At 34.1% G+C, this 13076-nt stretch overlaps 1 protein-coding gene across 1 annotated transcript; it reads right to left on the minus strand.

The window, feature by feature from the left end:
• Positions 1–4545: 4545 nt before the first annotated feature.
• On the minus strand, positions 4546–11366 carry LOC120262025 (regulator of G-protein signaling 1). Its single transcript, XM_039270060.1, has 11 exons — positions 11211–11366; positions 10356–10476; positions 10206–10269; positions 10024–10108; positions 9780–9853; positions 8206–8397; positions 7077–7165; positions 5473–5705; positions 5264–5388; positions 5065–5186; positions 4546–4993 (listed from the first exon to the last, which is right to left on the minus strand). Exons 1-11 carry the CDS (start codon positions 11285–11287, stop codon positions 4778–4780), a joined length of 1398 nt encoding a protein of 465 aa, XP_039125994.1. The 5' UTR covers positions 11288–11366; the 3' UTR covers positions 4546–4777.
• Between the last annotated feature and the right edge of the window lie 1710 nt (positions 11367–13076).

Raw genomic sequence — 13076 nt, forward strand, 5'->3', positions numbered from 1 at the left:
TGTTTCTGGGCTCGGACCCGACTACATCTCTTTGTTTCTCATGATAATATCATAACAAACATTTTTTTTCCTGCGTCGTTGACTATGCTCAAAATCTTGATATCTTGACAACCTATGCAACACTGAAGGTTCTAATTGTTAGGACTATGCCCTCGAATGCCAACGAGGATACTTGTATTAGGGCATTTCATTTGTATTATACATTCTAATTCTTATTAAATAGGCATTTATTTTGATGTTCATATAAATCTTGTGATGGCATTATAATTAGTTTTGAATATCATAGTCCATGTGTATTAAGTTAAACCTTCTACTCTTTGTGGGATAAAAAGAAGAGCACTATAAGGGTTTGGTACTTATACACTTAAATAGTTCGCAAATCAGAGAATCTTTAATTGGGCATTAAAGGTTCTTAAGGATTTGTATGACATATACTTTGACAAAGAGTGCTAGTTGAACACTATGGAATAGTGGGAGCATATGTCATAAATACATCATTGGGAATTGGTGTATTCGACCATGACTCGCAACAATCCAATCACATGGGTTTTACTCTTTGACAGTCAATGATTAGGATTGTTGGTTATGATCATATGAGTGGACCTTAGACCTGAGGTATCATGATCACAATGTACTTGTGACGTCTAGTCTGTTACTAAAGTTGTTAGGCTCAGTTCACCTTTTGGTAGGGCCGACCTCGAAGTGCGACTATGTCGGGTAGGTAGCAGTTGTGAGTGATCACCAAGAAGGAATTCGTTCTCTCGGAAGTAAATGAGTCAATATCCTATGTGACTATAAGTATATGAGATTAGAAGACCTTGGCCAAGGCAGTCAAACTAATCGTGTGGGACACGAAGGGTAGTTTAGTAATCTCACCCCACTATAGTTATTTGCATGTAATCGAGTTCAGTGATTTTGACAATTACCATGGCTCTCACTCAGTTGGGATACAAGAACGAAAGGTTTATACACATATGGTAATCATAATCGGAAAGGTTCGTAATGATCTAATCATTCGTGTTCAATTGGGCTACGACGTGGGGCCATGGGGCTGGCTAGGTGTCACCCACGTCCTTTGGTATCCTCCCATTGTCAATTGGAACGAACCTAGGGAGTCACGCTTAAAGGGATAAAGAATCAGTCTTGTTTTGAGTACAGGGGTAAAATTGTCAATTTACAATTTTATTTCGTGGGATGAGTGAAAATTGTAAATTGGTCTAGGGTTTTTGTCTTATGTTTAAATTTTGATTTAAATTCGATGGAGTCGAATAGATAATCAAAATTATGAGGACTCAAAGATAAAAGTGGTTTTAGTTAGATTAGTACTTATATTTTTAATAGAACTTCTATAGTAATGTTTATCATATTATGAAGGTTCATATTTCGAATAGAACTTCATGATTGAAATGATGTTAATCATGTTTTATGAAGTTTCTATAAATATGACTCCTCTCCAACTATAGACTCAACTCAATTAATTCTCTAGTGAGAAAATCCCCTAGCTTTCTCTTCCTCTCTAACCCTAGCCACTATTTGGAGAAGAAGAGGAGATTGTCTCTTAATTCCGGCGTGTGATCTAGAGGCGTGGAACTTTCGTTCGACATTAAGAGATCTACGACAATCCGAGAGATAAATTCGGCGCATCAAAGAAAAAAAAATCATTAAGAGGTAATTTTGTAGGCATTTTAATTAAATTACGGTGCTCATTAAAACAATTAGAATATATATCGCAGATATATTATTGCTTCCGCATGCCCTTTTAATGTTATTTGATTTTTGCGATTTTACCTAACATTAATGTCAATAAAAATTGCTCCCATTGTCCACTTCTGAGCATCTGTTGCATAGGAACAATGTCATTTACGACAGTTATGCACCCGCAAAACAGTTGTTATCAAATACAAGAAGATATTGAACTACGTATGACCTTACCTGTTTATAGCCATTTAAAACAAGACAAACTTCATTGTGTAGATCCTCACTTCTTATTTCCTAGCAGAACAGATATCAAGTTAGGAGTAATGAAAAAAGGAAGGAAAAAAATCATTAGCTGTCCAGGCCTGAAAGCATGGTTTGAAATATGAGGTTCTTACATGCAACTTACATGCCAAAAATATGGATAAATAAGTTCATGTTGACTAACAATTTTGGTAGAACATTTCAAAATTGGAAGATAATAAATGAAAGCAACCATAATATTACAATGGGAAATCAACATGATCATATCTTGAATAGTTCAAAAAAAATCAACAACGCAGTCAGACTAATAGAGAAAGTAGTCATAAAAAGGAAACTGGAGCTCCAATATAAAGAGAACACCAATATGTATTGACCTTGATTGCCAATTCTCCAATTCTACCAGCTGTTTAACAGCAACATGAAGAAAGTTTGGCAGTCGAGGATTCAGATGTACCAGACAGACCTGGCAATTAGTGATTTACAAATAAGAACATGAATTACAAGGAACTACTCAAAATCAGTCATTTGTGCTGAAAATACTTTTCTTCGACTCACCCTTGCCAGGTCTCCAAGAAGTGCAAGAGCACTTTGCCTGATATCAACAGCATCATCCATACAACATTAATTGGGAAAAGATAAAAACTTTTAGAAAGAAACCCAAACAATTAATTGGGAAAAAAATCAAGATCAGGGCTGTCGGTTTGATATCATGAAAACAAAAGTATCATTTATATTCCATTAGGGAGAGAAAGAGAGCAAAGCTAAAGATAGATTATCATAGCTTAGAAAAGAATCAATAGTTCAATTTCCAAAAATAAATGAACAAATGAATTCGAGGCAACATGAAATAGATACACAAACCTTAGAATAAAATCCATCATCAAAACAATTAGATCTAATCAAAGACCAAGAAAGAAACCCTAGAAACACAACACAGATCTCATAGATAAGAAAAGGAGGCAACTTTCTCAAACACACATCAAACTCAGAAGCAAAAACAAGAGAAACACAAAGAAAAACCCACCTTTCCAAAACATCAGATCAAATTCAAGGAAACAAAGAAGAAAAAACCCAGGTCTCCAAGATGGGAGATGGCCAGGCGACAGCGAAAACTGAATCAGAAGCGGCGACGGCGAGATGCCCTCGGGTGACGGCCAGAATCGAGACGACGAGATGGGAGATGGCCAGGCAACGGCAAGAACCTAATCGGAAGCGGCGATCGCGGGAAGGGAGATAAGAGAGATGTGGAAAGGGGCTGAGTTATTTTTCACAATTGTTTTATTTTTTATTCTTAATCATGATGATCAGGAGAGAGAGTGTGTTGGTGATGTGGATGCCACGTTAACCGCCACATCATTCGGGTAATAGTTTCGGGAAGGCTGATAGGAAGAAATAGCATTACTATATATATATATATATAGAAGATATAGTAAGCAAATTGACAAAACTAGGAGAGAAAGGAGATGAGAGAGACATAATGTAAATAGAGTGGAGCAAACATGCAACAGGGACTATAACAACAATTAAAAGATTGTAATGGGTGAAAACAGGGTGCAAGAGAGCTGGATTGATTTTATTAGTGAATACTGGATGAAAACTTATCTGTATAGTATATTCTATTTTGAAGACCATTGGATTCTTATCTAACAGTTCACAATAAATATTCATAGATGACACTGCCTCATATATATATATATATATATACCATTTTACTGCTAGGTCAATGTTACGAGCTTCTATACCTTATGTGAATCTGTGATAAATGGGCGGGCTGATTTTTAATCCATTGCAATGCTACTACAGTAAAGACTCAATGGCAACACTAGGATAATACTAATGGTAATACTAGGGTATTTTATAAATCTTATGATTTTCTTTATTGAACCGTTAGGTTTTCCTTTATTAGTTATTATATTTTTTTTATTTTAAAAATGGGCAAGTCATCACATATGACACACTCCATCTGTTTACCCCTTGGCCATGCATACATAAAGAGTTAAACCCTTGACCTCCCCGTATGGAAATTAAATACATTAAGCTGACCACGTTACTTCTTCATTATATTCTTCTTTGATTTCTAAGAGAAATCTTGCCGTATCACTACGAATAAACGCAATTGAAAACCACTAAAATGTTTGTGTTTTTATAAGAAAAACATTATTTACCCCTGTAGGGGTATAGATGTAAATTTACGTGGCAAACTGCTAATGTTTGACCACTGCCTCAATCGGAACTTCTTACTCAAGTTGGTGAAAGTTCCGGCTGTTTGTCCTGCCATTTGTGCTGTGTTGTCAAGAAAGAAAGCAAAACCTTCAAAGAAACCCAAATAAATAAATAAAAATAAAAGGAGGGAAGGATAACCAACCTCTGCTTTCTACCACCAAACATCAGCAACTCCACCAAACAAATCTACATTCCACCAGTGCACCAATCAACATAACCAAATTCACATCTGATTAAATTGTTGAAGATATTTATCCAAAGAAGAATAAATAAATGGTCAACATAAAGCCTACTATCATAACTTGTTATAAGCAAAGAACAATTATGAACATAACACTGCAAAATTCATATAGGGAGGCACCATGACAAAACAATGATATTACATCACAATAAAAATCTTTGAAGGCACAGCACGAAGTCATTACAAGATGATTGACCCTTACTAAGGTTTCGACTCGAAATCTTTGTTATTTACAATTCTGTTAATAACTCTCAAGGTTTCTAAAAAGAACACCTCATTGTCAATGAATTTATGATGTCAGCCATTCGACAGGAGGCATTAGACAGACTTGCCTATTCATCAATTCTGTAGTTATCACCGGGAATCCATGTCAAGCACATTGGATTTCCGAGCTGAAGAACATCGGTTTATATAGTCTTGCTGAAACGGATCATCACTGCATTGAACAGAACTTAGCCTGGGAGAGAAATCCCATACCATTTGTTCCAACTTGTAGCTGTCATGTTGTCTCAGAGTCTCTTCTTTGAACCTCACAGAGTATACCGATGACCAGTAATCATTCACCAAGTTCTATGGATAAGAAGATGGTGAAAGAAAACAAAAAATACATTTAGAGGGAAAGAAAGCAAATAATATTTTACCGTCTTCATTAGATGTATGATTTCATTTGTTGCATGATTGAAAAGATCAGTGTGAGCAATGTCGAGCGTGTTCAAAATCTCTTGACGGGTCTTGTGTGAAATATTCACCTCCATTTCTGCACCTGCAAGTTAGAAGACTAAAAGCATGAGCTTAGGCAAAAAAGCAATATTGACTTGAAAGGTATTTGCCTATGCCCACCAGAATCGATGTACTTTTCGATAATGTGCCTTGCCATATAGACCCTTGTAACAGGATCGGTGACAGGTATGTTGCTAAGCTCACTCACTTCATCATAGAAATGAATGCTCTCCCCCGCCAGACAACTGCCAAGCATATAAATGGGCAGAATCATAAATCATTATGTCTACATCTGAGCTCACAATATACCACCAAAAAATCATCAGTACCTGTCAGCAAAGGCCATGAAAGATAAGAGGAATCTCTTGTCTGCCAAAAGCTTCTCCAGAGGCTGGCTTAAATCGGTTGATATGGTAGCCTTTTGATTAATAGACCCACTGCCGGGAATCCCCAGAGCTTGACCCATTGTAGGGAACTCAAGGTCCCGCCTTCTTAAGCTTATTTGAGACAGTAAAGGTTGAGAAACTGATATTGAGAAGAAAAGTAGCACCATTATACTCGCCTGAAAACAAAACAGTAAAACATCATTTTGGACTGACTGAATCTCACTTGAAAAAATAATGGTGCTGAAGCAGATCAAATGTCATTTTAATGACAAAAGAGCAGAACACTTCTTGATCTATTATAACAATTTTAAGTTTTTCATGTATATTAATAACAATCAAATTTAGCTTAGGAGTAATAACTAAGATGGTGTTTTGATTACAAGTAGGTGGAAATCACATTTGAGGCAATCCTCATCAAATGATGTGACCTTTTGAGGGTTTGCCCATGCTTTTTACCATACAAATAAACCATTACAGTGACAAAAATATGGATAAATTCATTATAATTCAAGTTGCAAGCAATTAGAATATTTGTAACAGTATTTAATTTTGCCCTGGTCAAATAGGATCCAAATTCACAGTTTGACCACCCCTCTAATAGCAGAGTTGGTATTTTGTTCTCTTCCCAAGTCAAAGGTCAAGGGTTTAAATTCGTGACTTGCCCACATTCCTCAACAAAATAATAATAATAATAATAATAATAATAATAATAATAATAATAATAATAATAATAATAATAATAAATAAATAAATAAATAAATAAATAAATAAATAAATAAAAAAAAAAAAAGACAAAAGATATTCCTGGTTTTGTGACAAGTCGCCAAGACCAAGTTAATACCTACATAGGTGAGATTATCCCTCTTACTAGTGGCTGATAATTTTTATATAAACTACATAACAAATTTATATTTTACTTAGACTGCATACTAATATTTAGAATAAGAATTTAAAAATTATGATAATATGTTTAACGTAAAAAATTGTTTTATATATTTTATATTTTCATATGCATTGATGAATAAGAACAATGTTAATTCATATTGTAAAAGCTAATGAAAAGTCACCAAAATGATAATTAAACTTAATGCAGCTCAACCCACAATCATTTTGAGCGGTCTTGATAAGGTAAAATCATAAATTGATCTAAATATATACATTTAAACTAACCAAAAGAAAATAATGGCATAGGATGAATAGAGTTACTTGCTCGAATTACGGCTACCAAACAGCCCCCAAATAACATCACATAGTTATAGTGTTATTGTAGCTTTTTTTATTTTTTGTTATTATTATATTTTTATGGACTACCATCCATTCAAATAGAATATTGCTGGCATCACTAAAATAAGGACTTCATGAGTGAAGATAGCTGGAAGTTATAAATTGTTGGACAATAGAATACAAGTTATCTAACCTTGGCGGAGTATCATGACGAACTATTTTAGACAAATAAAAAATGATTGCGTTATGCATATATGGCTCACCCAGAACAGAAGGAAATTCCACTTCACAAAATAAAAAATATAAATAAAAAGATCACGTACTGTAACCAGCAAGAAGAATCTAGAAGCAACTTGAACCCAAAGAATATCTTCATGTACATCATTAAGAATGTAAGCAGCAATCCAAAGTCCTGTGACATGTTAACAAGCGTTAAGCTTACCAATCTCCACCTTGATATTTTTTATGTCAAGGATTACATTGTTTTATGCAAGAATACAAAACCATCTGCGCACCCGACTTGCAAGCATAAGCATGCCAAATAAGAGGATAAAACAGATAAGCAATGACAACAACCTAGCTGTGCAGGGCTCAGATTCCTTTTGATCTTGCTTGTGTTTGTTTCATTCTTCATTGAGAAGGTTTCAAGACAAAAGGAATGGTGCGATGAGTTGTGGCAGGCTTGAGGTGCTGTGTCTTGATGTGGATATGTTTGCCAATGAAATGGATTTACTTAGAATGAATAGAGAGAAAGGGAGGCCTATTTTGGACTATCTACTTGTGTCATAGCCAGTTGACATTTTCAAACCTTCCAAATTTTATAATACTACCAAACACATCTTAAAATTATCAAAACTTCAAAGAAAAAAGAAACAATTATTCTTACTTCACAAGTGTTAATCTTACCTATATATTTCTATTGAGTTTCTTACACTGCATGTTTCCTTTCTCCATCTTCAACTGCAGTGCTATAAATAATATATAAATCATTCTCAAGGGTTGGGGTAGGTTTTCAGAAAATCATTTAGAGACCATCCAGATCAAAATTGCAATCATATCGACAATAAGTTTGTAACTTCTAGTCCGACTTATAATCAACAGAGACTCATGCAATGGCCTAAGTCATGCAAAAGATCATCTATGCCCCCAGAAATTCAACAATAGAGAATATGAACTAGGAAAGCATTATATGATGGGTCAAAATTAAATGCACATAGAAAATATGACTTAAAAATAAAATAAGTGTCTCGGAAGGCATTATCAGCAAAAGTGACACTACTATCAAAATTGAATATGCTTAAAACCTTAGAGAATCATACTGATCGGTGTAGGAAATAGAAAATTGTGCTAAAGCATTACAGCTTTGCAATACAAATATTAAAGTTATTATTTTACTTGTCAAGCAAATGCATTGTGCATAAAAGATTAGTAAACCAAGGGCATTAGGCATACCTACTGCAATAGATGAGACAATAATTCCCCGCAAAAGGTCTTTGAATTCATGAAACTTGAACTCAATATGACGAACCGCCATTGTAACACCAATCAAGACAGCAATATAAAAGCCATGGATGCAAACTATGGGTACAACCCACTGGCTACTCATATGGCAATGATGATTTAGAGGCTTGCTGATATGAATAACTGGAGTTTAAAGCATGAAAATCTAGTTACATGTGTTAAGCAAGTAAAGTATATGGCTCAAAGCATAAAAAAGAATACAAACAAAACATTCATAATTCGAAGTAATCATTGAATTGATACAAAAGATTATAGATTATAATTTAAGTTCAACCATTGGTAGGCATCTTAAGACTCCATCCTGTGATAAATCACAATTTCATTAAAGTAATTTGATCTTTGGGGCTTATTAATTCTTATACAGATAAATTAGCCTATTTACAACCAGCAATAGAGTAGTTGTAAGTCTCATGCTCAATAACTCTCCTTTAAACATAAGATGTTGTGGATTCAAATAAAACATTTAAGGTTTGGGCTCATAACCTTGTCAGCCTATCAAAACAATCAAAACAGTAACAACTTAGATGCAAATGAGACATCCATGAGTTGTTAGTTGGGAGTTTTCTCTAATCCAGATGGTGTGGGTGCTGAGTAGTGAAAGCACACTATTAAGATTTTTACAGTGTACAAGAGTAGGACTTGGAGGTATCATATGAATTTATGAGAGCTTAGATACTATATGACTTTAAATATAGATTTCATCATGTTTATTGAAGGCTTATTGAGCAGGGAGTGTGATCTCCAAGTTTGAAGTTTTGGGAAACTTTATTTATATCAAACTAAGAATCTTTTCTTCATCTCGAACAACTACCTACTTCATTGATTGTTAAAACATCTCATGATAATATCTCATTTCCCTATTTACAAAAGAAATATTTTATTGATTATATGAGATGCACCAAACAAACATTATTCCACATCATTCCACTTACAGGAAGTACCAGACTTAATTTTCACATATGTTTCATGATAAATCAAACATCAGCAAAGGTCATGTAATTAAAAAGAACCAGAGATAATGAAATATAGATCATTGGTTGATTTAAGTAACTATTATCATTTTCAGGGAATATTCTTAGTTCTAACAGAAAGCATTCTAGCTGGTGTGATGATAAAAAGGAAGGCATTAGATGTACAGAACCTGCATGATATGCTATTTAAATTGTGCATGAAATGGAATATAAAAACATAGATAAATTACTCTAAGGTAAGACTATACTTGATGGGCAAGCTGAATAGCCATTAGAGAGATAAAACTCAAGAGTCACATAATAAGTCACATACTGGATTTGCATCTCTGATAAACAAAGAAGACAAGCACCTCATGCATCTTCCCTGGATGGGCTAGATGTCGTGCAAATATTTCATAGTAAAGCTAAACAGATTTTATTTCATAAGAATAAGCATAATATTCAGAAAGATCATTAATTGAATAAGGACTTTTTTGATAATTTAAAAGAAAAATGTTTGTTCTTATGCAAAACAAAGGAAATGGGCTTTCTTACATGCTGCTCCCCCAATCCATGGTAGGATAATCAATGGAAGTAGCACACGTGATCTGACTGGAAGGAACCGCCGCCTGTAAGATGTCATATTAAAGATCAAAATAATCATGTAATAATCATACCAAAATGAAAACTAAACAGATGTTGACTTTGAAACGATAGACTCATTGATCCAAAGAAAGGCAAAAAAAAAAACATACATCTTAATGCTACTTGGGCAAGAGGAAATTAAACTAAAACTTACTTAACAAACACATGGTACAGCTTGAAGGCCTGTACAATGCGGCAGCTCAGTAACAATCCAAACCCAAATGGACCTTCAACCCACACTGGAAGTTGAGCAGAAATCAAGGTCATGTTTATGTTTAAAAAAATAAAACATCGAAGGCACATTGTCAAATACCAAAGCCAAGAAGAGGAAGAAACCTGCCCAGATGTAGCATGATTGCCACATTCTTTGTTTGTTCCACGTAAAATAATTGACTGACATCTGTAAAAATATAGCAAAATGCTCAGTTCAATCTTGACAAGAAAATAAAAGGAGGCCCAAGCAGACTAGAATATCAGGTGGCATACCACTAATGATAACAAAAGGTTGAAGCTTCCAATAATTTGAATTATGACAAGCCAAAAACCACTTGATTTTGCATTAGCATCCCTATGAACCAGAAAAGGAAAAGATGCACGAGCAAAAAGCCTGGAAGACAATGAAATCTTATCATCTGAATTGAGGAGAAATTACACAACCTTCGCTAGAATAACATAAAATGCACATAGAACTGATAAATGCGTACAAGATATGAGAAAGGCAGAGACACAACCAACTGAAAATGAAGTCAGCAAGGCAAGGCTTGCCCTAGCTCCCCTTAGTTTCTTTTGTTCATAAAACTACTTCACTAGCAACAAAACCAGGATTTTCTTGTATCCTGCACAGGGCACACACATAATCTCGCCCGTCCTAATGAGTACTACTTACAATTCCCGTTGAATTCTCAACAGAGCATTAATGCATTCTCTGACTCAAATAACATAAAAAATGCTCATATAACTGATAAATACGTGCAAAAAGCTAAAAGAACCAACTTTTCTACCAACCTAAAATGGATTTCATTCAGAACAACTAACACAATAACCTGCATCATCTAAAAATAACAATCCAAACAACAGACTCAAAATTTACACAATATGAGGCAACGGAACAAACTATTCTAGCAACAAACATACATTTAGGAAAGACAACTGCAATCAAATCTTCTTTCATATCCACCAAATAAACAAACAACCATTGTTCCCATTGTTCGGATCCACACACACACACACACACAAACTCTCTTCACTCCGAAATCTGAAACCAAAATCTAATTAACAAACATAGAAAGCTTCAAACAAACATTCACATCTGAGAGAGGACGCGATGCGAGAGAAATTTACAGAGTAATGGAGAGGACGGAGAAGGCAACGGCGAGGTAGTCGCTGGGGCATCCACCGCGGATGGCGCAGGACGCCATTGGGAGAGTCCCTTGGAGACCGTGAGTATGACTCACTGTCTCTCATACGCTAACTTTGAACATCACTGACGAGGGCGTCGAGGGGCTGGTTTTTTTTTTTGTTTAATTGTTGTATAGGTCCCTGTAATTATATATTTTTTGTCTTTTTAGTCCTTGCAATATTTTTAGTTACAATTAAATCTTTATATTTAGTCGAGTTAGGTCATTTTAGTCCGCGGTGTAGATGGGTAAATGTAAATTGAAAGGACTTAATTGTACATAAAAATATTGCAGTGGACTAGAATGACCCAACTCGACCAAATATGAGGACTTAATTGTACCAAAAAATATTAGAAGGACTAAAAATACATAAAGTACACAATTATAAGGACTTGTATGGTAATTACACCTTTTTTTTTCTAACACATACACCCTCGTACAAAATATTAAAACTACTAGATTAGATGAAATTGGGAATGTTATATACCTAAAAAGATTTAATTGTGGCACAGGTCTCTGTTATTGTGTACTTTCGGTCTTTTTAATCCTTCTAATATTTTTAGATATATTTCGGTCCTCATATTTGATCGAGTTGAGACTTTCTAGTCCACAGCGTATATGGTGTTAATTTTGCAGTTTTTTTTGCGCAGATGTAACTTGTTTTTATTACGAAATTGGGGGACCAAAAAGTCCCAAATTGATTAAATATGAGGGCTTAATTGTACCTAATAGCGAATTTGACTTTTTTTATTACGAAATAGAGGGACTAAAAAGTCCCAACTCGATCAAATATGAAGAGCTAATTGTACCTAACATCGAATATTTAAAGCCATGCCGGCTCAAAAGAAACGGTGAAGTCAACGCCATTTACGCTCGGACTTGAAAGTCCCAACTCGATCAAATATGAGGACTTAATTGTACCTAAAAATATTACAAGGACTAAAATGACAAAAATTACACAATAATAAGGACCTGACGACAATTATACCAACTAAAAATATTATGATAATTTATTATAATCATATTTGGTTGAAAATTCATATTATATAATAATCAATTTATTAATATTCCAAATTTCCTAAAATATTCTTATAGCTACAATTTTGAGTAAATTTAAATTTAAAATCAAATAAAATTTGGGATCAAAGAATTAAATTATAACATCAAAAATTAATGTTTACACATTTTTCTCAAAATGCCTTTATATCTAAAATTTAAAATAAAATAAAATTTTTAAATGAAAAATTTATTAATAATAATAAAAAAAAGTTTTGAAGTTGCAGATATTTCGAAAATAACTTCAGCCAAAATTAATTTTTTTAATCCAATGCTTAAAGTATGCAGTTTTTAAAATTATATTTTTAAACAAGGGCATATTTATCAAAAAAAATTCAAATTAACCATATACTTACATAGCCACCTATCTTTGGTGGTAATGTGATTACCAAGTTACTTGGTAATATCCCAAGGTTGGTAATCATAAATTATCATCAACATTACCACCACCAACAATCCAAACATGGTAATCTATTCAGATTACCAAGTAACAGGTAGTAATATAAAAACATTACCGAGAACCAAATGCTCCCTAAGGACCGAGTCATCTACGAACTTGAACTTCAGTAGATAAGATGCCCATAGCTCAATCATTAGATTCAAATCCAATGGCTGGAAAATCATCCATTCTCATCAGCAGTAGCCTCAACAGTAATTATTAATAGGTGCTTAAGTGGGATACACAATGCTATGTTTTAAACTATAATGATGGTTCCGGTGGGTGGTATGATGTGCTATGTCACTCAAATACTCA

This window comes from Dioscorea cayenensis, chromosome 5 (genome assembly GCF_009730915.1).
Source record: "Dioscorea cayenensis subsp. rotundata cultivar TDr96_F1 chromosome 5, TDr96_F1_v2_PseudoChromosome.rev07_lg8_w22 25.fasta, whole genome shotgun sequence".
Lineage (NCBI taxonomy): Eukaryota > Viridiplantae > Streptophyta > Magnoliopsida > Dioscoreales > Dioscoreaceae > Dioscorea > Dioscorea cayenensis.

Excerpts from the sequence above, each read along its gene's own strand:
- LOC120262025 (XM_039270060.1), bottom strand. The coding sequence starts at position 11,287 with ATGGCGTCCTGCGCCATCCGCGGTGGATGCCCCAGCGACTACCTCGCC. Across the intron at positions 10,270-10,355 it reads ACCTTTTGTTATCATTAGTG|ATGTCAGTCAATTATTTTAC; the intron begins GTATGCCACCTG and ends ATATTTTTACAG. Across the intron at positions 7,166-8,205 it reads TGTCTCATCTATTGCAGTAG|GACTTTGGATTGCTGCTTAC; the intron begins GTATGCCTAATG and ends AACATGTCACAG.